Raw genomic sequence first — 26,373 nt, 5'->3', positions numbered from 1 at the left:
GTGTGAAATAATTACATATAAAAATATAAATAAGCGATCTTTATGTTGCAGAAATCTAAAACCTCGATCATCCAGTCAATTTAAAGACTGGTTTTTTCTCGAAAGAATGTTCAATGGTAGTTATAGAAAATGATGAGTAATTATTTTAATTATCACTAAAGTCTCACTGTTTATAATCGTATTCGAAATAATTATTTAATGCACAAAAACACGTCACTAGTGAGTGACCCGAGAAATAAAATGGATAATCGAAATTTGGTCAGAATTAAATTCGTTCTACTGACTCACTCGCTCAGACACTAATTTTGGCCTTTACACTCCGTTGCGGAATGTAACGGGAAATCTAATGACAGCTCAAAGGTAGGAAAAACAATTTTAAGTACGTCTACAGAATAATCTAATAAATGACGAAAAAAAATCACATCGCGGTCAAAAGGATGCAGGTTCGAATTCCAGTCGAGATATGGATACTTACTCGTTACTTACTGTCTTCTTCTCTCCTGTGTTGGTTTAACTCAGCGGTATTCAACCTTTTTTGTTCGCGTACCCCCAGATATAATTTCTCTTCAACTTTGTACCCCCAAAGTTGTTGGTGTATAATTCAAGTTATACATAGTATATAATCTACATCTAAAATAATTTAAATAAATTACATTACTGATTATTCAGTGTTTATCATAAAATAATATTTTTTTTAAATTTCACGTACCCCCTAAGATGTCTTCTCGTACCCCCAGATATAATTTCTCTTCAACTTTGTACCCCCAAAGTTGTTGGTGTATAATTCAAGTTATACATAGTATATAATCTACATCTAAAATAAATTAAATAAATCACATTACTGATTATTCAGTGTTTATCATAAAATAATATTTTTTTAAATTTCACGTACCCCCTAAGATGTCTTCGCGTACCCCCAGATATAATTTCTCTTAAACTTTGTACCCCCAAAGTTGTTGGTGTATAATTCAAGTTATACATACTATATAATCTACATCTAAAATAAATTAAATAAATTACATTACTGATTATTCAGTGTTTATCATAAAATAATATTTTTTAAAGAAAATTTCACGTACCCCCTAAGATGTCTTCTCGTACCCCCAGATATAATTTCTCTTCAACTTTGTACCCCCAAAGTTGTTGGTGTATAATTCAAGTTATACATAGTATATAATCTACATCTAAAATAAATTAAATAAATCACATTACTGATTATTCAGTGTTTATCATAAAATAATATTTTTTTTAAATTTCACGTACCCCCTAAGATGTCTTCGCGTACCCCCAGATATAATTTCTCTTAAACTTTGTACCCCCAAAGTTGTTGGTGTATAATTCAAGTTATACATACTATATAATCTACATCTAAAATAAATTAAATAAATTACATTACTGATTATTCAGTGTTTATCATAAAATAATATTTTTTAAAGAAAATTTCACGTACCCCCTAAGATGTCTTCTCGTACCCCCAGATATAATTTCTCTTCAACTTTGTACCCCCAAAGTTGTTGGTGTATAATTCAAGTTATAAATAGTATATAATCTACATCTAAAATAAATTAAATAAATTACATTACTGATTATTCAGTGTTTATCATAAAATAATATATATTTTTTTTAAATTTCACGTACCCCCTAAGATGTCTTCTCGTACCCCCAGATATAATTTCTCTTCAACTTTGTACCCCCAAAGTTGTTGGTGTATAATTCAAGTTATAAATAGTATATAATCTACATCTAAAATAAATTAAATAAATTACATTACTGATTATTCAGTGTTTATCATAAAATAATATTTTTTTTAAATTTCACGTACCCCCTAAGATGTCTTCGCGTACCCCCAGATATAATTTGTCTTCAACTTTGTACCCCCAAAGTTGTTGGTGTATAATTCAAGTTATACGTAGTATATAATCTACATCTAAAATAAATTAAATAAATTACATTACTGATTATTCAGTGTTTATCATAAAATAATATTTTTTAAAGAAAATTTCACGTACCCCCTAAGATGTCTTCTCGTACCCCCAGATATAATTTCTCTTCAACTTTGTACCCCCAAAGTTGTTGGTGTATAATTCAAGTTATAAATAGTATATAATCTACATCTAAAATAAATTAAATAAATTACATTACTGATTATTCAGTGTTTATCATAAAATAACATATTTTTTTTAAATTTCACGTACCCCCTAAGATGTCTTCGCGTACCCCCAGATGTCGGAAGGTTTGTTTAAATCTGCGAGTCCACAGAAGACAATGGTCGCATAACGTGTTCAAAGAGCTGACGATGACCTCAGACCACGAAGGCTCAATTCTTTTATACCCGCGTAAAACGAACAGTTACAAAAGTTATACAATCGTATTCTGCAACAAAATATTTTCATAATGGAAGCCCTGAGGTTTTCGTACTTTTCTTATGAACAGAGTAAAGTACAGCGAACTCTTGCTGAAGAAAACCAACAGCGTAACAAAGCGGTCAGCCCCTAATACGCCCCTTTACTAACATGAAGACCTAATTATTGCAATCACAAAATATAGGGTTCGAACAAAATATGTGTAATTTAGAGAAAATTCAAGTTTCAAGTCCACAGTACACGGTATATTGGCTAGTAATTTAACTTGGGATTCAGTTTGATGCTTTTGTTAACATCCTGAGAACGCCAATAAGAATTTAAGATACAAGTTTGCTCTCCATATCATATATTAATAATGAATTACATTTCTTACGTATTTGGGTGCCTGTATCTTTAAATTATGGTCATCCGGTGCAAATATTTGATATCTAGTTACCAATTCTTTAATTACAGGATTCTTCTCACGAGGCTATACAGCTTGCAGTAAAATTGAAAACAAACCTAACCTAACCTAACCTAACGTAACCAAACCAAACCTTCCCTAACCTAACGAAACCTAACCAAACCTAACGTAACCAAATCAAACCTTCCCTAACCTAACCAAACCTAACGTAACCTAACCTAACCAAACCTTCCCTAACCTAACGTAACCAAACCAAACCTTCCCTCACCTAACGTAACCAAACCAAACTTTCCCTAACCTAACCAAACCTAACGTAATCTAACCTAACCTAACGTAACCAAACCAAACCTTCCCTAACCTAACCTAACGTAACCAAACCTTCCCTAACCTAACAAAACCTAACGTAAACTAACCTAACCTAACGTAACCAAACCAAACCTTCCCTAACCTAACCAAACCTAACGTAATCTAACCTAACCTAACCTAACGTAACCAAACCAAACCTTCCCTAACGTAACATAACGTAACCTAGCGTAACCAAACCAAACCTTCCCTAACCTAACGTAACGTAACCTAACGTAACCAAACCAAACCTCCCCTAACCTAACCTAACCAAACCTAACGTAACGTCACGTAACCTAACCTAACGAACCAAAACAAACAATTAATCCTGAAGTAACAATGTGTTTTACCTCATTAGCTGAAGTCCGAGTTCGGTTGCACAAAACCTGTACCTGGTCAGATCAGTTAAATCCGTTTTGGGGCATCACATCTTCATGCGATCCACGTAAGAAAATCCGACAGCGAATAATTCGTGTTTACATTAAAATTTCCATCAATCAGCTCCGTTAACTTCAATCTAATTCATTCGGTTCTTGTAGTCAATTTCATTTATGCAAATGATGTGGCACACGTAAAGTAAGGTTCAGTTTTACACTCCCAGCCCCTCGCAAACTTCATGACTTAAGTACGCAGTCCAAGTACAGAACTGCAAAAATTACAGACATCCGGTAGCGTCCCACCTACAACGCCAAAGGCCACTCATTGCTACGAAAGTTAACGTCGCAATATTGTTATCAGACAATCGAGAGCTCCGAAACCATTCTACTTCGAGATATCGTGTTATCTATTTTGTCGTGCTGTGTAAACAAGTATGCAGTATGCCAGGAACGAACAGTCGATTGTTTCAATATATCGTTTGAATTCTGTCATTGTTAATAATATTTGGTATTTGTCATTGAATGCGAATTGGTTTAAAGAATTGATAATTTTGTTTCCTTTTTCAAAAACAGGCACGTTGAATCAATAGTTACATTATTTGCATTATTTGTTTTCTACAATCTGAGTTTTTCGAGCGAACGAACGTGCCAACTGGAGCGTATATGATGAGTTCACGAGCTCGTCTACGAGTCGATGTATCGTTTATCGTCAAGGTGACTCACTTCAAAGTTGAGGCACGACGTTTTGTGGTTTCTAAATTTTCTCTAAGTACTTTGTACTTTGCGATGCACGATATTAGAACAGAGACGAACATATTATCTATTTACACAACGACGAAGTTCGATTGCTACCAGGATTTTACATTTTCAATAGCCTGTCCCCTCACAGACATTTCATTTGAAGACACGAAAGCTAGATTTACCTCTCTCAGTCACAAGTTAGTAATGAACCTTTGCAATTATTGTTAATTTCCAAAAAATTTATTAGCAGCATACGATTCTATATCAGCTTAGTTAGTAGGTAAATTCAAAAAAACAGATAACCAAGCTAGATCATCTATCAAGACAACGTATCTAGATCATTTTCCTTATTGAGAACGTGTCCTCAAGGGAGACAATTTTTATGCTAAATACGTCCAAATATTTACATACGTCATTAACAGTGATGACGCACCTCGCTGAAGGACTATATCTTAGCGCACTGTTTACACTAAAAGTAGAAAATTCTCTTATTTGCCTCGCCGGCACACGTAAACCAACAGCGTCCATAATGGAATTGTAATTTATTTTACCATTAAATACATTAATAAGAAATAACGCATCGAGATGTCGTCGTCTGGAATAAAGTGTTCTAAAATTTAAAGTAGTTAAAATCAATTCGTATTTACGTGTGATATTAAACTGAAAAATTCGGTAATTGCACAAACTGGCAAATTTCCTTTGAATATTTTCTAATTTATTAGAATCTGTCTATGTAAGATTGTTCCATAAAACCGAAGCATACTCAAGCTTTGACGTAATTAAAGCATTATATAAAACAACAAGGCTGTCTAGAGAGGAAAAATTATAAGTAATAAAACGAATAAGCCCAAAGGTCCTTAGTGCCTGGGAATGAACACAATTTACATGACAGTGAAAATACAGTTTACTGTCTAACAAAACACCAAGATCATTTATACAATTAGTACGCAAGATTAAAAATCCACTAAAAACGTAATTAAAATGGATACTGTTGGTTTTACGTGTGAACGATATAATTTCGGTTTTATCTATGTTAAGTTCCATATTGTTATCATCACACCATTGATGCACGGAATCAATAAATTTAATTTCACGATATAGTTTCAAGTCATCAGGAAATAAGATACATTTAGAATACAGGCATACCTCGGAGATATTGCGGCTTCGGTTCCAGACCACCGCAATAAAGCGAGTCAGACTAATTTTTTGGTTTCCCAGTGGATATAAAAGTTATTTTTACACTAGACTGTGGTCTATTAAGTGTGCAATAGCATTGTGTCTAAAAAACATTGCGAAAATTACCAAAATGTGACACAGACACACGAAGGGAGCACGTGCTGTTGGAAGAAATGACGCCGATAGACTTGTTCGACGCAGGGTTACCACAAAACTTCGATTTGTAAAAAAAAAAAAAAAAAAAAAAAATGCGAGGTCTCAAAGGTCTTTGATTAAAACATTAAATAAGAGAGGTCCCAAGATAGCGCCTTGTGAAACTCCAGATAACGCCGAGTTAAAATGCGAAAAAAGGCAGATCCGGTTTATAAGTAAGTTTGGAACCACTTTAAATAGGGAAAAGATAGTCCAAAGTTATTAAGCTTTTTCAAAAGAACATAATGAGGGACTGAATCAAAAAATTATATATTCGCAAGTATCAGAAAGACACAATTGCCGTGTCTTCCATAATTACAATTCCTAATACACATAAAAAATTTGTTAGACTCTCTCTTTCTCACACACACACATTTACTGATTCAACATGCGATATGCTTTTTTAATATGACTGTATTTTCAAAGGGCAAGGAAAAAACACAGATAGTTAATGGCCACGTGTAGTTTCGTACTCGCCTTCTCGTGGGGCGAAATTTTGTGGTGGGCCGTCATGTGTCTTTGGAAAATCAGGGTGTGCAGATTGTGAAGAAAATTTGGGGTATCACTGGCCTTCATAAGCATATTATAGCAAACCACTAACACTTCGTCGAAATAAATTCGTTCAAATGAGTTTCAATCGTATTTTTATACGAAGGAAATTCGTTCTCTGCAACTAGACACAAGAAATATGATTCCAGTATTAATATCTGCATTTTTACGTATGATTTCTACGGGCAGTCTTATGATATTAGCATAAAGACACAGTTGTTAGTACGTAATTTTCTACATTCACCACTTTCTTATTTTAATTATAATTCACTTCGTCTTCGATGTTTTCAACATTTGTAATTATTTCTGTGTATGAAAATATGTATCACACTCTCACAGAAAGTCGGGCTGACCATTTTTTATTTTACATGTATCGATATAATCGTAGAAAAATGCCATTACTTAATTAAATATCTCCGTGAGATGATAAAGTTGCGTCATATTGTGATAATTATATATTTATTTAAATCTTGTCAGTCTAATCACAATAAAATTCATATTAAATATTAAAATATTACTATAATTAACATTTAAATATTTAAAATATATTATATGATGTTCTCTATCGAAATGTTCGATTTACATTACATCATCACTCCTTTACAAATATATTAAATATCTCCGTCAAAAGCTCTCAATCCTAGGGAATTAAAATTAATCTCAGTACGAAATTACTGTTTATAAAATATCTGAGTGCGTGTTGAAAGCAGATAAATAGCGAGAGTAATTTATTTCGGATTGTAATGCATTTATTTATAGTAGGGGCGGTTTAATATCTTCTTTGGTTATTAGATACAGCAGATTTATATTAATAGAATCGTATTCAAATCACCAAGATACAGTATAATTTCAACGTTATTAGAATTACGTTTTCAGTTATGAGAATCAGTGTTATCTGCAATGAAGATAATGTCACGAATGATTTCATTTCGAAATTGGGGCAGCAGGGACCTCCATCCACGAGGAGCAGACACGTGTCTGCCAAGTAGATCCCCAGAACAAAAGTTGAACAGTTAAAGATGGATTATTTTAAATGCACAGTAAGTTTGTATTTAAACTGTTTCTTAAAAGGCCATTTCATGAACAGTTTAATGACTTTAAGTACGGTCAAACTTATTTGCGGCAGATTATTCTACTATTTCACTACACATAACAATCAGAAAATATGTGCAGTTCTGTTGCTTTCAGTCATCGTGAACGGCGTGTGATTTTTTTTTTGTATAAATTTCAATAATATTTTATAAAAATGTCAGTAGAGAAAAAGATTTGAGTGTAACAGAAAAGAAAACTGCGTCTTATAGAAACATGTGAAAAGTTAAATTTAATAATCTTGTCTCAAACAGAAGTGGCTTAGTAAAATCTGTCGCCGTTGTTAAAATCAAGTGATTAGTCATACGCCAATACGAGTGTAGACACAAAATGGAATCGTGGAAGGAAAATACGATGTTATAAATGAAACACAATTGTTTTGGTTCAAGCAAGCCAATTATCATAATTCACCTGTTAATCACAGCATTATATATAAATAGCCAATGATTTTGGCGAAAAAAATTAGACGATTTTAAAGTAACCAATGGATGACTGACAAGATGTAAAATGTTTTGGAGAGAAACGAGATTCTTATGAACTGGCAGGGGACAATGGGATACAAACTGATTCGAAAACTGTATTAAACGCTTATAATCCACAGAATATCCTTAATACAGACGATAAAATGGAGGTAATCCAAATTACTGTCTGGTTTTTAAAACTGCATCAGTTTATTCAGGGAGAAAGTTCAAATACATAATTACAGTCCCATTAACTCGCAATATGACGTGAACAATAATTATGCAGACGTTATTAATAGCAAGAAGTAACTCTATGAGTTCGAAAGGAATTTAAAAAAAACATTCATTTTGAATACGAGCACAACGCCAAATGCTTGGATGACAGCTTCTGTGTTTGAACTACCTTCGAAACTGGGATGGATAATTAAATATATATAATATTTTAATATTTTCCGTCAAATCACAATTTTAATAAGATAATAAAATATATAAAATATTTAAAATATCATTTCACGTTCCGCATCGAATGATCGATTTACAAATTGGATCATTCGATGCGGAACGTGAAATGATATTTTAAATATTTTATATATTTTATTATCTTATTATTAAAAATTGTGATTTGACGGAAAATATTAAAATATTAACCTAATTCACAATATGACGCAAATATACTACCTTATAAATATATATATATATATATAAAAAAGAAATATGTTAGACACTGACATCTGCTGCGAACATCCAAAAATAATCTTGGAGAACAATAGATTAACTCTTTTATCTCGTAACACAACACCGCAAATTCTCGAACACGGAATTATAAAACGTTTTTAAAACCTTTTATAGATCGGACACGAGCGAAGAATCATCCAAATATGGATGTCTTCTGGGTTGTAGTTCCGTGCGCCAACGTTTCAGAGGTTCTCGCTGCCTCCTTCATCAGGGCGATTTGTAAACTTCTACCAGACTACACGGTGGTATGACCCAAATGGCGGCCATCTTCAGATTCAACGCCGTCATAACCTCAAATCCTAATAATTTCTCTCCACTGGTTATGTGCTAATAATTCATAGTTAGTTTCAATAATTTATATTATGACTGTAATGTAACATTATATAATGAAGTGTAGATTTATTTTTAATACGTAACTTACTGAATAATATATGTTATATTCTAATTACTTTCGTTTAATAGAATCAAATTTATAAATCTGATTACAATAACCACTGTCTAATGAGTTTATTTAAATTTACTGTCAATAAATCCGGCTACAGAGAGTATAACGATAGGATGGACATTGAAGTATGGACTTTGTACAGATATGAGAGCAAATTGTCGTGATATAATTTACGATACCATCCTGGCAGTTGATTAAAGAGTCCGACGACATCTTCATGGTCCACTCAGCTGAAATAGGTAATCTGTAAGTCCATTACGTGGACTGTAGATGACCAATTAAGGTCGAAACATGTAGTAGATTCTTAATAAACATTGAAACTGTAAACTGTTGTGTGGACAGACTGTCAACCTAACGAAGAGTTTTGATGAAAAACCACGAAGAATTTCAGTCTCCGGGTCTAGAATTCAACTGTGAATCTCTCCCGAATATGTAACATTTATGTTAATCACTTGGCAACCACGATCTGTCGTGAAGAGAGCGTAGATCTTGAACACGACAAAGACAGATTAAAGTCTGTGTGATAAGATAAAAGAGACAGGTAATTTTCTCAAGGAAAAATGAACTATAAATCTACTCCGTGTTACAAAAGCTACATTTCATTATATTTTATCAGTGATTGATACTTCGTGATTACAGCATCGTATTACAACATCCTGCCACAGTGAATATCTCTTTATTAGATAATTCCACGGGGTGCGTAATTTCTACGATAATCGCTTTAATTGTAATTGTTCACGCTTGGCGTTCTGCAATCTGATATAGTAATAAAATTTAAAAAGTGGTGTAAGATAGAATGAATTTATTAAAACATATTTTTTGTTCGAAGAAACAATTTATGGTCAAATCTGTAATAAAATGTCGTAACTCCAAGGCCTTCTACAAATGGATAATCGTAAAATTAAAATTGGAATGTTGACGGTCTGCCAAAATTGAGACTGAAAATTTATTAGACTATTAAATTAGAAGTATTGATTCTTATAAGACCTTTCAGACACCCCATTGTGACAAACAATATAAATTTTTCATTTATGGCTATACATTTTAATAACATACCTATTTCGAGAAGAGTCTTAATTTGGATCAGTTATAGGAAACAATCAATGAATCAATTTACGACTATGTTCATCCAGGCATGATTTTACTGCAAGGAAAAAATTAAGTCTAAAAATAGTTTTTCACAAAACGATCCGTAAACTGAGAGAAAAACATCTGACTAAAAAGTTGCATTTAAGAAATTATATTTAAGTTTATATAATTTTATACACCTGAAGATGGTTCTTTTAGAACTGAAACATTTCGTGTAAAAAGTTATTATCTAATGTAAATCGAACATTTCGATAGAGAACATCATATAATATATTTTAAATATTTAAATGTTAATTATAGTAATATTTTAATATTTAATAGGAATTTTATTGTGATTAGACTGACAAGATTTAAACAAATATATATTTATCACAATATGACGCAACTTTATCATCTCAGAAAAAATTAAGTCTAAAAATAGTTTTTCACAAAACGATCCGTAAACTGAGAGAAAAACATCTGACTAAAAAGTTGCATTTAAGAAATTATATTTAAGTTTATATAATTTTATACACCTGAAGATGGTTCTTTTAGAACTGAAACATTTCGTGTAAAAAGTTATTATCTAATGTAAATCGAACATTTCGATAGAGAACATCATATAATATATTTTAAATATTTAAATGTTAATTATAGTAATATTTTAATATTTAATAGGAATTTTATTGTGATTAGACTGACAAGATTTAAACAAATATATATTTATCACAATATGACGCAACTTTATCATCTCAGAAAAAATTAAGTCTAAAAATAAGTTTTCGTGAAAAATAGATTAATATTCCGTGGTGTAACAGCCCTCTGAGAGTCAAAGCCTCACGTTCACATGCCTAAGCATAGGTGGACGATCATCCAACCAGATATAGGGTGACGTGTGGTCAGCACGACCAACCCCCAGCCATTGCTAGTTTCCATGACCGGATTACGCTCCGGTCCCATACACCGGTCGAAAATCTCATGAGAAATTTCTTTCCCCGAGAAAATATATTTTCACAAAAACGATCCTTAGACGATCTTGAACCAATTTCATTAACTCTCCATTGAGGTTAGTCCGTCCTGACAGGCTGCTAAACGCCCTGCTTAAGAAATTCCCTCACGCGGATTCTATCGTAATCCAAATAAATCCATCTAACACACTAAAATATTGTATTTGGTTTCATTCTACTCGCTCAACTAATCGCCTTTGATATGATTATCTATAATTTGGCGAGAAATTATAAATTTCCTCGCTAGAAGGCCATAATTCATGTTCTTTTATTTGTCTTGTCACTTATGGCAAGAGACTAAAATTCACGCCCATACAAAACAAGGAGTAAAATTATAGTTCTGTACATTTTAATGTTTAATGCTTTTCTGTCAGAGACAGCTGGTAAAATTATTCTGAGTGAGATCGTAACAAGCATTACGGAATTTAATATTATCGTCTTTCTGAAATATTTTAAATAAAATAAATTTTGGAACTAGTAATGTTTTTTTTTTAAAAAAAAATTAAATAATTCCTTCGAAAATGGACTCTTACATAAATCATGGGAACTGTCGGCCTTCATACTGATATCAGGGTCAGGCTTTTAAGTACGCAAAAAAAAAAAAAAAACTGTCTCAGACTTGTCCCTTAGAATCACACACACGCGGAGCTGTCACTTACCTGTTTCGCGTGTCTTCTGTCTTCTTTCGGGCTTAACAATAGAAACGAGTCGAATTACACAGATCATGAAAAGAACGCCAGTCACGACTCGTACGAAACGTCCTGTCATCCGCGCCTACCACACATCGTACTGACCACGGCGACCTTTTTCAAAGGAATGCCAAGATACGACATCGCGTTCTTGAGCTCCCCTCCACAGCCCACACTCCCCACTCACACACGCAACCCGCAAGCAAACAAGGGATTCCATGTTTGGGCGAGCGATTAGTATCAGACAATGGCGTGCCCCGAGCAAATATCTGAGATATCTTTATAAGACGATTATCAGTACATTCAGCAGCAAAATTTCTGTGATCCTGCCTTCTTCTTATTATAAATAAAACGTCAATTTCGAATTGTGGTAACACTGCTAACAGTAACCGTGCTTACCATGATTCTATGGTTTATTCGTCAGCTTGGCTACTAGGGTGTATAGGTTTTTAAAAACCGGGTTTTAAAACCGGTTTTTTTTGGATAAATTTGTAAAATTCGAACAACAATTTTTAAAATTTAAAAAAAAAAACGGTTTTAGATATTAGAATTAATATGTAAAAATTTCTGTTAAATTAACTAAAAAATTTAAAAATTGAAATTAGTTCCAAATTATTAAATTCTTTAGAAGTACGAATTCAAGAAAGAAGACAAGTTGGATTGGTAACCCCACAAAACACTTCAACAAAGAAATCTACTGTATTTCCACTGGCTTCGAAACTCGATATTATTAAGTTATCTGGAAAAAATATTGTCTAGAATTTATCCAAATTCTTTATGGAAACAGATTCTGATGATGAATATATCGGAGACGGAGAAACTGTTAATCAGGGCAATGCTCTAAAAGAAGCCATGGAAAAATCAATTCATAGGTTTCTTGAGGAACCTGAAGAAATAATTTCAAATCCGAAGACACAGAAGGCCGAATTTTCAGTATTTGAAAAGAACAAAGAATTTTGATTTATTATTTGATGCCCTGAAAACGACAAAACCAAGTTCAGTAGCCAGTGAGAGAGTATTTTCTATTTCAGGCAATTTTGTATCTAGAATAAGAACAAGATTAGGTGATCGTTCAGTGGATATTTTATGTTTTTTGAAATTATATTTCCTGAAGAAAAACACTAAATGAAATAAAAATTTATATTTTGTACGGATTTTAGTTATTTTATTTTTTTTATTTGGTTTTATATCGAGTATATTTTATTTTGTTATATTTTTTTGTAGTTCCATAAATATTAAATAAACTGAATTTTTTTAAAATAAATACAAATATTTTTTACTGTTTTAATTTTTTTTTGTAAAAATTCGAAAACCGGTTTTTTCAAAAGTCGGTTCTTGTATAAACCCTATTGGCTACAAGCATTCCCTTGGTTACCCTGGTTACCTAGTACACCGTCATGCCTTGTCAATGCAATGGCTTTCGAGTACGACATGAGAGTGTAACTATTTCATGTTCAAAAGTTGAGAACACCCTCGTTAGGACAATATCCTACAGAATAAGATGGGCCCTGGTTCATACCACGTTGTCCGAGGAGGGCTCGTCTTCGATTCTTAGGCTTGAATCGGCACAGGGAGACGGAAGGTCCAGAGGGCAACAGAAGGCAGCCCTTTGTCCTGAAGTGTCGGCTGTCCTACCTTGAAACTTTCTTCCAACATTCCTACCAAGCCCAGCTTATAGGTCAGGACGGCCTTAAAATTCTAATGGTTTTCTCGGCAGGTAAATCGAATTGTAGAATGTTCTGTGTGAATTTAGCAATCGTATTTCCCTCCAGAGAGACGCGAAACTTGAATCGGATCGGGCTCATTTTTTTTTTTATTTGTAGTGTTCTGTCTGACGACAGGTCCATATGAACAGGATCCCTCCATCCTTTTCTCGGACTGGGACCTGCTCATATACGTTCTTGGCAGATGATCCAGAAGTGGTTTGCCATTGCCTTCTTCTGTGTGTGAATGGAGTAATTGTTGGGATGCCACGGAGGAAAACTCCGTGTTGCCTAGACCACGGCCTTGCCCAACACAAGTTATAAATTCGGGCACCGCCGGGAATCGAACCCGAGACCCCAGGATTACAAGGCCATCGTTCTAACCGCTAGACCACCTCATCTTATTATTATTTAGTGTTCTGTCTGACGACACGTCCATATGAACAGGATCCTTCCATCCTTTTCTCGGACTGGGACCTGTTCATATACGTTCTTGGCAGATGATCCAGAAGTTGTTTGCCATTGCCTTCTTCTGTGTGTGAATGGAGTAATTGTTGGGATGCCACGGAGGAAAACTCCGTGTTGCCTAGACCACGGCCTTGCCCAACACAAGTTATAAATTCGGGCACCGCCGGGAATCGAACCCGAGACCCCAGGATTACAAGGCCATCGTTCTAACCGCTAGACCACCTCATCTTATTATTATTTAGTGTTCTGTCTGACGACACGTCCATATGAACAGGATCCTTCCATCCTTTTCTCGGACTGGGACCTGTTCATATACGTTCTTGGCAGATGATCCAGAAGTTGTTTGCCATTGCCTTCTTCTGTGTGTGAATGGAGTAATTGTTGGGATGCCACGGAGGAAAACTCCGTGTTGCCTAGACCACGGCCTTGCCCAACACAAGTTATAAATTCGGGCACCGCCGGGAATCGAACCCGAGACCCCAGGATTACAAGGCCATCGTTCTAACCGCTAGACCACCTCATCTTATTATTATTTAGTGTTCTGTCTGACGACACGTCCATATGAACAGGATCCTTCCATCCTTTTCTCGGACTGGGACCTGTTCATATACGTTCTTGGCAGATGATCCAGAAGTTGTTTGCCATTGCCTTCTTCTGTGTGTGAATGGAGTAATTGTTGGGATGCCACGGAGGAAAACTCCGTGTTGCCTAGACCACGGCCTTGCCCAACACAAGTTATAAATTCGGGCACCGCCGGGAATCGAACCCGAGACCCCAGGATTACAAGGCCATCGTTCTAACCGCTAGACCACCTCATCTTATTATTATTTAGTGTTCTGTCTGACGACACGTCCATATGAACAGGATCCTTCCATCCTTTTCTCGGACTGGGACCTGTTCATATACGTTCTTGGCAGATGATCCAGAAGTGGTTTGCCATTGCCTTCTTCTGTGTGTGAATAGAGTAATTGTTGGGATGCCACGGAGGAAAACTCCGTGTTGCCTAGACCACGGCCTTGCCCAACACAAGTTATAAATTCGGGCACCGCCAGGAATCGAACCCGAGACCCCAGGATTATCGGGCTCATAGGTTCTCCAATTATGTCTGCCATCATGAGGACAGCCCGACTCTGGAGGAGACTGACCAGTGAAACTCGACGATGAACAATTTTGTCAAATAGCTGAAGAGCGTCGTTCAAAAGGCAACATCTGCTCACAAGCGTCGACCCCGTGTCCCCTCTACCAGCTAGTATTCAGGATGACACACCCCTAAAGAACCGACTCAGAGATGAATGGAGACTCATGAGGGACCCTGCTGTAAACGTTAATGCCACTGTTAACATTTCTGGCTGTATTTGTACAGCAGTGATATCAGAGGGGGAGTGGTCCCTGGATAATCCATAAGATTTTGTTTATTACGCTATCTTATCTAAGGCGCTGAGTGTGTTCTCGTGGCGTTTGGACTGCCCTACATTATAGATAAGCGTTAATACGCCGTTTGGCATTCATGTCAATGGGAATTTGATTCATTTCATAAATGTTGTCTTAAGATAAGTAAGTCTCCATAATTCCTTACGGTCCAGCCATTATTATTTTTAACAACGAGAGAGGGGAACAAACAACTTTGTCATTCTGGGGCGTTTCGTATTGCCAACTCGTAAATGTCGTCTTACGATTACTTTAATTAGACATTGTACCACGAACACATGTGATTTGTCGTCATCGCCCTGATGACGGAGGCAGCAAGGTCTTCCGAAACGAAGACTTCGCTGGTTGACCATCTAATTTCAAATTACTATAAGTGACTGATCCAATGCCTGTAAAATGGTTATTTAACGACGCTATCAGTAGACAAGATGAGTAAAACTATCCCGCTACTCGCCATGTAGGCGCTTAGGGGGAGAGGCGGCTAGATCGAACTCCGGTCGTCCAGTACTTAGTAAGTCACTATACCGACTGATCGACCCAGTATCTTTAGCACTTACAAACACATCGAATTTCGAATTACAACACCTCCAAATGTAACGGGGGAAGATGGACTTAAACTTAAACTTCGCCAATGTGGTATGTTCAAGAATATTTCCCACTTATCGGAAAAACATGTTTTGATAATGTCGCCGATATTTAGCAATAATTATCGCACTTATCAACTTAATGGGGGGAAAAAGAAGACGACATACCGATAACCTAGAGATGGACACTCAGAGATAAGCATGCTAATTGCACCAACAGAAATAAGAGGATTACTCAATCAAGGGGGCGTGTCAGATATCTGATGACCGATTTTATTAAACTGAATTATTAAGTAATACGTCAACTTTATTTCGATATTTTTTCCCCCCGTATAGCAAAAAAGGCGAACTCGTAAACTGAATGAATGTCGAGAACTTTAAGCATTCCTTGCAGGATCAATGCGAACACGTGACACACATGTAGGCTAGAGGTAGTTTATGAAGAAGTTTTTTCTGTGTAGAATTTTCACCATAACAACTTACAACACTTTCTTTCTCAAGAATAATTAATTTTATGTTAAACATTGACACGAAATTCTCTTTCGAAGCTTACGAGTTAATGTTGTTTTATAAGGTAAGGGTACCTTACGCAAAACGCCCAACCTGGAGGACCAGGGTATCTACCCGTTGACCGGTCCGGCTTGGGAGACCCTACCAGTAGTTGAACTACCGTCGGTATAGCTCTTCGGGTCATCGGTGCACGCAAGATCCCTCACCCGAACAAAGGCTTCGTCAGTTATGAACCTAGCGGGAAAACAGATCGAGGTCGACCAAGAAGAAGATGGAAAGATCAATTTGAAGCCGGAACAGGCATTAGCTCCTAATCCCTGATGATGATTATGGTGAATTTTTCATTAAAAGATTTCTTGGTACTTGTGGGTTATCGGGACACATCGCTTTAAAATAGGTTAGGTTAGGTTAACGTATGTGGATAAATTACATATACTTGAAAGTTATTATATTTTATCTCAATAAATGACAACTAACCTAACCTAACCTAACGTGACCTAAAATAACCTAACCTAACCTAACCCAACCTAACCTAAAATAACCTAACCTAACAAAATCTAACCTAAAATAACCTAACCTAACAAAATCTAACCTAAAATAACATAACCTAACATAACCTAACAAAATCTAACCTAAAATAACATAACCTAACATAACCTAACAAAATCTAACCTAAAATAACCTAACCTAACAAAATCTAACCTAAAATAACATAACCTAACATAACCTAACAAAATCTAACCTAAAATAACCTAACCTAACAAAATCTAACCTAAAATAACCTAACCTAACCTAACCTATTTTTAAAGCGATGTTCTTCAGTACCTGAGCATCTTCGGGTCCCAACTTTTCGTTTGCTTTGATTATAGACATTCGGTAGGACTCCTTGGACGAGGGATCGGCCCATCGCAAGGCCTCTCCCTGTACACAGGACAACACAACACAGAAAAACGCGTACAAACATCCATGGCTTGAGTGGGATTCGAACCCACGGTCCCACTGTGACAGCACATTAAAAGATTATAAATTTAAATTCATATCGAAACATTTTCTGTCGTTATATATTATAATAATTAAATCTTAAATAAAATTAAAGGAAAACGAATTATTCTACCAGCCGTGTAAGGTGGTTTAATGAAAAGACACGGACGTTTCGGGAGTCATCTTTGTCCTCAGGGTCAGATGGTTCTCGAAACGTCGGTACTTTCTTAGCTAAACTACCTTACACGGGTGGTCGCCCTAGAAGGATTCGTGAAAGCTTCAGTCCATATGAAACCAAAGCATGGGTGTCCAAATACTTTTTCTCAGCTGGCCACTGCACAATACATTTCACAATTCAACACATATATGTTGCAACTAATATGATGAGGAAAACATTGGTTCAAGTGGTATTTATAATCACATGGAAAAGAATGACATATCTTTAAAATTAATTACTGTCGACAATACTGCGATGAAAAATATTCTTGATTTTAGAGATTAACATTCATCTATGATATTCAGAGACAGGTGTACGTGGGAGGTCAGGACTCTCGTGAACTTTGGGGCAAGGAAGACTGATAAGGAAATGTCGATTTTATCGAAATTCCCGACAGTAACAGTATGGGATCTCTGTCAGTCTTTCTTATGAAATTAAAATTCCGGGTACGTATGTACGAGAAAGGATATACAAGTTTGCACTTATAACCTCAAACTAAGAACAGGTTTTAGGAAGGTCAAACCTTCGAGAAAGTGTCCTGACTTCGAGTCCCGGTTAGGTTTGTTTCCGTAGCTCGGTAACCAATCACGACTGAAGAAAACAGAAAGGTTATGTTACATTAGGTTAGGTTATTTTAAGTTAGGTTAGGTTATTTTAGGTTAGATTTTGTTAAGTTAGGTTATTTTAGGTTAGATTTTGTTACGTTAGGTTATTTTAGGTTAGGTTAGGTTATTTTAGGTTAGGTTGGGTTAGGTTATTTTAGGTTAGGTTGGGTTAGGTTAGGTTGTTATTTTAGGTCACGTTAGGTTAGGTTATTGTAGGTTACGTTAGGTTATTTTAGGTTATGTTGGGTTAGGTTATTTTAGGTTAGATTTTGTTAGGTTAGGTTATTTTAGGTTAGGTTATTTTAGGTTAGATTTTGTTAGGTTAGGTTATTTTAGGTTAGATTTTGTTACGTTAGGTTATTTTAGGTTAGGTTAGGTTATTTTAGGTTAGGTTGGGTTAGGTTATTTTAGGTTAGATTTTGTTAGGTTAGGTTATTTTAGGTTAGATTTTGTTAGGTTAGGTTATTTTAGGTTAGATTTTGTTAGGTTAGGTTATTTTAGGTTAGATTTTGTTACGTTAGGTTATTTTAGTTTAGGTTAGGTTAGGTTATTTTAGGTTACGTTAGGTTATTTTAGGTTAGATTTTGTTAGGTTAGGTTATTTTAGGTTAGATTTTGTTACGTTAGGTTATTGTAGGTTACGTTAGGTTATTTTAGGTTATGTTGGGTTAGGTTATTTTAGGTTAGATTTTGTTAGGTTAGGTTATTTTAGGTTAGATTTTGTTACGTTAGGTTATTTTAGGTTAGGTTAGGTTAGGTTAGGTTATTTTAGGTTACGTTAGGTTATTTTAGGTTAGGTTAGGTTAGGTTAGGTTAGGTTATTTTAGGTTACGTTAGGTTATTTTAGGTTAGGTTGGGTTAGGTTATTTTAGATTGGATTAAGTTAGGTCAGCATCGGCAGGAAGATTACAGGAACGCAGGTCAGAATCCCTAAAAAGAATCTTAAGTCGGAGATGGTTTCCGTAGCTCCTAAACTAGGGCACTCTAAATAAAACCGAGCTTGGATCAAATACGTTTATTTCGGCGAGAATGAGTTTAACAGTTTGGAAAATAATGACCGCAGAACAATGACGTCAATGTAGGATTTGAGGTTTTCACGGTAGATGGTAGATGTCCTTACTGCCTCGATCATCAGGGTTATACGTAAGCATGATGGAGGCAGCAAGGACCTCTCGTCAGTAAACTTCAACCGGGAAGTCGTTTAAGATAGGAACGACTCTTTCTAAATATGCAGCATTCTCGAAAATTATGTGCTAAAAAATTACTCATGATCCCGCCAAAAAGGAAAAAACAAACAAACAAATGTTACTCACGAAGAAGCTGTGCGTTAGATTTTAATTATAGGAACGTACAACACCTACATTCTGAAGATTAATTAATGTCAAAAAGTTTTATGCTAAACTTCAACGTTTACAAGATTATAAATAACTATATATATTTTTTTTCAAAATTTACTTTTTTCTTAATAGATTATAATAGTTAAATATAAAACTTAGGTGTGACTTAACTCATTTTTGTTCATATTTCAGAATTTAACAAATTTATGGCGGGACGGACCTAAGGAGGAAGAACTGGACCAAATACATGTTATATTCACATAAAAAATGTACAAAATCTTGAATGTCTGTAACTCGAATTACTGTCGATAACACTCTAAAGTAAAATGTTCTCGGGTTCAAGGTTCACAATTTTTCCTGTGATACACGACGATACGTTTACCAGAATAATTACGAAGCTTCTGGACAATGACGATTGATTAATAAATGTTGGTTTCTGTCGAATAATCCCACATTATCACTGCATGCACATTGATTCTATATCGATTTCTGTTAATTCCAGTAAAATATTTTCGAATTTCTAGCTTGCAGTCACAGCAAAATGCGAACACGAGGGAACACGTGTATTTGTCATCCCTCGAAAATTAATTGCATTATTTTACAGGTATCGTAAGTCTGATCGGAAACCTAACTTAAGTAACGAGAGAAATATTTGTTTAAATCTTGTCAGTCTAATCACAATAAAATTCCTATTAAATACTAAAATATTAAAATATTACCATAATTAACATTTAAATATTTAAAATATATTAAAATGATGTTCTCTATCGAAATTTTCGATTTACAATTAGAACATCACTTTTCACACGACATGTTTCAGTTCCAAAAGAACCATCTTCAGGTGTATAAAATTATATAAACTTAAATATAATTTCTTAAATGCAACTTTTAGTCAGATGTTTATCTTTTAGTCAGAAATTATATTTATATAATTAATTTTAATTAATATTAATTATATTATATTTAAGAAATTATATTTAAGTTTATATAATTTATACACCTGAAGATAGTTCATTTGGAACTGAAACATGTGTAAAAAAGTGATGTTCTAATTGTAAATCGAAAATTTCGATAGAGAACATCATTTTAATATATTTTAAATATTTAAATGTTAATTATAGTAATATTTTAATATTTAATAGGAATTTTATTGTGATTAGACTGATAAGATTTAAACAAATATATATTTATCACAATATGACGCAACTTTATCATCTCATAACGAGAGAAAGCTTGGCCAGACATCACATACACATGGTCACAACAACCATTTATTTACGTATCTATTTACAAGTGAGTGAATTGTAGTAACGTGAATACATTCCATAACACAATATAACATAAAAATAAATCAGTCCCACTACACGCCATGTACGTGCTTGGGGGGGATCGAACCCCGGTCGTAAGGTTCATAGTGAGTCACTATAATGACTAAGCTACTAACGCTCTTTTCGTGCTACGAATTTAAAAACTTTATATTGTTTGATGCGTGGTATATATATAATTGCGCGGCAAATTTAAAGCTGAACGAATGAAAGAAAGTTTAGGGCTGGTAAAGGAATCTACGTTCGTGTCTCGTGGAAAAAGATTGTACCAAATATATGTAACAGCTATGTTAAATATTGGAGTTAAACTACCAGAAATATAAATACTTAGTAATTTACTAACTAGTTATATTCTGTAATATAAATACAGCTCGCTTCCAACGGATTAGGTTAATACATTCAGAGGTGTTTCATCGTCAGGTTTCCATATAATATTAAATTCATAATGCGATATATTCGATATTTAAAAGAAAACCTTACCACTATTTGGCGGTAAACAATGTTATATGAATTTGTTTTATTTAAGATAATCTGAATTTAATAATAAGCAAGAATACTTTAGTACCCGAGTCTCGCAAAGCATCAGGGATGTGATAAATAAATTGAAAAAGTTTTATTCTTTATAAGCGATAACAGCGAAAACGTATCAGTGCCTTAACTCGGTAATTTAAAAGCAAATCTTTTAAAAATATATTAAAATTAGCCGTCAATCACAATATAATATTATTAAAAGATTAAAATATCATTTTTACGTTCCCTATCGAGTACTCGATTTACATGTGGAACATACACGACATGTTTCGGCTATATATAGCCATCATCAGGTGTTATGTATTTAAACTTTTCACTGAATTACTGATTTTTTACTGATTTTTAATGATTTTTAGTCTTTATTTTCTTATGATGTTCTTGTCCTTTATATTTGTTTCTTCATTCGTTGTAGTATCACAGGTCACTAATATGTTTGTATTTCGTATTTCGTAGTGATGTCAATGTTTTGTATATGGACCAAGAAGTAATATCGTATCAGGTTTATGAGAGATCGGAGATGTACTGTACTGTATTGGATCGTGGCTGGTGTAAATCGAGTACTCGATAGGGAACGTAAAATGATATTTTAATCTTTTAATAATATTATATTGTGATTGACGGCTAATTTTAATATATTTTTAATACTATATAAATCACAATATGACGCATCTACAATATCTTGCAAATCTTTTAACAAATATTTTGGTTTCCTCCTTCCCAACACTAAGTCATCAATGTTCGATATTAACTTCTGTCTGTCAGAGGCCCCGACCAGCCAGTACGTTGTTATAAAATCGGTTCTTCTGGCTGAAACAGGCCTTCAACAGGTTCCTGGCTGAACAACGGAGACCGTGACCTTGACTTGAGGTTGGCTGAACTGGTTACTAGTCTTACAAGTTTTCTTTAAATCCGGTTTCCATAACTTTGGGGAATACCATGCTTCAAAATCAGGCTTATTGCATTCACAAACGGCAAAGTCTACATACCACGATTCGTGTTGCTGAAAGAGTCAACAGAATCTCTGACGAGAAGGGGCTGACCTGCGCGGTTTTTCTGTAAGCGGCCAAAGCTTTCGACAAAATACGAGCACAAAGACCTCCTTTAAAAGCTGACCGTCCTCAACCTCCCGTCCTACCTGGCGAAAACCATCTCTTCCTACCTCGCTTCCCGGACATTCCAAACGTCCTTCCAGACGTCCAGGGCGGAGACTCATCTCCCCTGTACTGTTCAGTCTGTACGTCATCGACATACCTACACCGTCCCACCACGTCGAGTTAGCGTAATTCTCGGATGACGCTTCTAGTCGGTTATCTGGAGGCCTACCTCGGTAGACTTGAGCTCTGGCTCCGGGCCTGGAGGATTGCTATCAACGTCTCGGAGAGCACCACAGTTCTATTCGTTACGGCGAGAAGACGCATCCAACAGCCCAGAGCAGTGCAGTTTCTCGGACAGCCGATACAATTGGTAGAAATAGCGCGGCATCTCGGGGTCACCCTTGACACTCAGGCTTACCTGGCCGGCACAGTTCAGCGAAGTATGAACGAGGGCGTCCTTGGCCCAGTCCTTAAAAGGAGAAGTGGCCTCTCTTGTCAGAAACGCTGTCTGCATCCACGACAGGGAGCTCCGATGGTTACAATCCAGACCACTTCGACATTCCTAACGTCAGTAAGAGGCGAGTTCACGAGAATTTTGGAGGCTCTATCCTTCGCCGACCGCATCAGAGCACTCAATAGGGGATTTCACTCGAAATTGGGTGATGCCGGGGAACCCCTTACCTCGGCAACTTGAAAGGCGGGTGTGCCGGCCAAGGCCTGACTGAGTCATCCATGGGCAACCGAGGGGTGGGGCTGACGATCAGCAGGACATCGGAGGCTGTCCCAGAAAAGACGGCCAAGTCTGTGTAACGAGTTATGTAACCACTCGGCTAGCCTGACTGCGATTTCCCGTGATTTTCCTCAGTTGCACGGCAAATAATTACTTATTCCATGTAGCCGAGTTCTTCCTGAGAAGCTAACAGTCGCTCAGCCCAATGAAAAAGAAATTTACAACATCTTATGGAACCCGAGTGTTTGTCACCGTGTTCCCAAGAGCCCACCACTGGTTCCTTATCCTGAGACAGATGAATCCAGTCCATACAACCTAATCCTATTTCTCAAAGATCAATGAATCTACACTATACAGACTCCTTAAATTCCATGTGCCATATGTCATGTCAAAGAATCCGTCCCAGTCCGAACCCGTGTGCAACATTTCGTAAAAATTTATTATTTTTATTTTAAGGAGTTGTTTTCCCAACGCCCAACCCCCCAAGCTGAAGAATATCTTATCGGCTGTCTACTAAGACTGCTTTTTCAATACGGCAAAAACCAAGATATAATTCAATAGGGGCATGGCTCACCTTCCCCAAACACGGTGGCCTTCAGCCAAGGCGATCCATAAGACTTCTGGTTTCAAATCCAAGAGAACCATCCAACCAAAATCCTTTTCTATCTATTCTACTTGTGGATCTTTGCCACCCCTTTTCGGGGGTTCCTAGTCTTTGAAGTGTGCATTTGCGAGTAGTGAGTGGCCAGCTCACTGTCTCTACATAATTTCTACTCAATCCTCATTTGACTGCCAGAGCCATCTAGTAGTGAATCACGAAAGACTTGGCTGAGAAATGGTCGCTGAATTTTGCTTACGAAACATCTCGTAAGGTTCTTTTACATGCCGTAAATCTACGAAGGAAGTTGTGCTACGGATTTTTATCACCTTTAAAAATCCATCGACCTCGGCTGGGATCGAACCCGCGAACCTCGGGTCCAGTGGCGAGCACGCTAACCACTAGTCCACCGAGGGCGAAAATCCTTTTCACAGAGGATAATTTGCCTGGTGGGGAGTCATCTTCACCAGTAGCAAAGGCCCCTGGTTTAAAACGTCAAGGTTTCACGCCTTGAAGAATCCCCATAAGCTTTAAGCACGTACCCGTTATAGCTAGAGGCAGTGTTTGCCATTTACAGTATGAAGTCTCTCAAAGACGTAAGAGAAAACTAATGTACCATCAAAATCGAGATTCACTTCGCTCTTGCTATACGTGCCAATGCAATCTCACGCATTTCAATTGTGTTCTTTGGTAGTTAATATTCCACTGAATGTTTTGCAACGCCAAACCACACACACGTCATGTAAATCTTTCTGATTTCACAGTCACGTCACTGAAATAAGCACTGAAGGTTAAGGAAACATGTTTACTGCTCGGATACGTGTACGAAATTTTACAGTCTCGCAATCCTGAAGTTGAGCTTGACTTCTTTTCCAATTCTACCTACCGTAACAAAACTCGACAGCCAGGTTACGTAGTTCCTACCTTCATCGTAGGAGGCACTTGACAAAAGACGATCGACAAAAGACACACTTGGGCAATTCTGAATACAAGGAAAAATAAATTCCGACTGGAGAAGACTGTCTTCTGGGATGTTACGTCATGTAGTCTGGTAAACTAGGCTTTCCTTTGGCACTACAAGATAAGATCGAATGTCGTACTTGTGGAGGAACAGAGTTAAAATCTCTGCCGAGAAAATTATATCCTCTAACAGAAGTCTTTGTAATTCTACTCAGTCCCGCGAGAGACAAAGTCCGAGGTAGTATCTTAAATTAGGCCACGACCGCTTCTTCCCGCATGAATTCAAATTACTTATTCACTAATCGTCTTATCATTGGGGGTCTACATAGTTAGAGCTATTGATTACGTCGTTAAGTAATCAAGAATAACAAATCAGGAAAGAGTTCTCTGTCCCGGAATACGCATGCGTACTCATGAGTTGTTCTGATGCATGTATTTGGAGGTGTCACATTCGCGTTGTACCGCGAAATAAATTTTAAAATTTTGAACATTCAAAAATTTCTGAATTATTTAAATTTTTCAAAAATTCTAAACACTCGCAATTTTAAAAATTTCAATTTTTTTTCCTTCAAAACTGCAAAATCCGGGATTATAAACTGTGTAATTCCCACAATTAAATTTCCAAAATTCAAAATTCAATTTAAACCTAACCTAAAAGTCCCTAACCGAAACTGAAGAAACCAAACGAAACATAATATAACCTAACCTAACTTAACCTAACCTAAGTTCTGCAACAGAAACAATCTTACACGAATAGTTACGCTGATTCCAATTTACATTAAATGAAACCACGATTACCATAGTAAGTACTAAACAAATAAAAACAAAGCCCCCACTATGGCCACCAGATCGCAGCACCTTATGGTCCATCTCACGAGTTTCTTCGTCCGTCATTTTGTTAACACCACTCGTACGATTTTCAGAAGAATTATTTTAAGGTCGTATAGAATGGCACAACCTACATATCAAATTTCATCCAAATCCGTCCAGTGCTTCTCGAGTTTAACTGACTGGACCGACAGACGGACAGACACGATAAACCCATAATGAGTTCTCGCTATGCGCTTGGTGGAAAGAAAGCATGATAATTAATCAAGAAAAATTCTTTCGTCAATGGAAAATCGATTAGAAAATGTTTCTAACGCTATCTCGGTCTAAATCTAATGTTTCCAAACACACGCTGCTTGTAGCACAGTAGAATTAGAATTTACACAAGAGAAAAGCTGTTTTTAAATAGCCCTGATATCATTTATCATAAAACGAACATAGGAAAATAAATTTATTATAAAATTATAACGCGATATTAAAAGTTTTGATTTTTTTTCAATTTGAAAACTCCGTCCCTTACCTTCCCAAAGATGTCTTCCTATTTCCAGGCTGAGTGACGCAAACTGCTAATCAAACATCCTGACTGTAAGAGACTTCACTTCTCGATCCTCTGCGTGTTAATTCAGATGAAGTTCTTTGAGAGTCTGGAGTAGAACTGGTCAGATCTGGTTCGGACGTGATTCAACTCTTGTGGTTTTTATCTCCAGTAAGACTTTCTCCATTCCTGTGAGAAATAAGAATAATGAAACTGCAAACCCGTAAACTTCATTTGTCTCTGTGCAGAAGAAACTTCTCTTACTCCGTGTGCTACTGAATCTTCACGTGATGTTAATTAACT

The 26,373-nt window shown here is 35.9% G+C and overlaps 1 protein-coding gene across 6 annotated transcripts in view; it reads right to left on the bottom strand.

Moving 5' to 3' along the window:
- nebu (solute carrier family 2 member nebulosa) overlaps positions 1-26,373 on the bottom strand; it is a 70,889-nt gene that overhangs the window by 18,633 nt on the left and 25,883 nt on the right. For 2 of the 6 annotated variants that reach the window (XM_087357439.1, XM_087357440.1), the window contains exon 3: positions 26,056-26,259. Coding sequence is in view for 1 of the 6 variants with exons in the window: in XM_087357437.1 (XP_087213563.1) it covers positions 11,608-11,716 (109 nt within the window). In the remaining 5 variants the exon portion in view is untranslated. Of the gene's footprint in view, positions 1-3,458; positions 3,812-11,607; positions 11,777-26,055; positions 26,260-26,373 lie in introns of those variants that run through there. The other 4 variants (XM_087357437.1, XM_087357438.1, XM_022067982.2 and 1 more) reach the window with 4 other exon arrangements.

Source organism: Zootermopsis nevadensis, unplaced genomic scaffold (genome assembly GCF_977971745.1).
Source record: "Zootermopsis nevadensis isolate Lab colony 2312 unplaced genomic scaffold, Znev_1.0 Znev_ptg000028l, whole genome shotgun sequence".
NCBI lineage: Eukaryota > Metazoa > Arthropoda > Insecta > Blattodea > Termopsidae > Zootermopsis > Zootermopsis nevadensis.
This window is presented reverse-complemented; position numbering and strand designations above follow the sequence as displayed.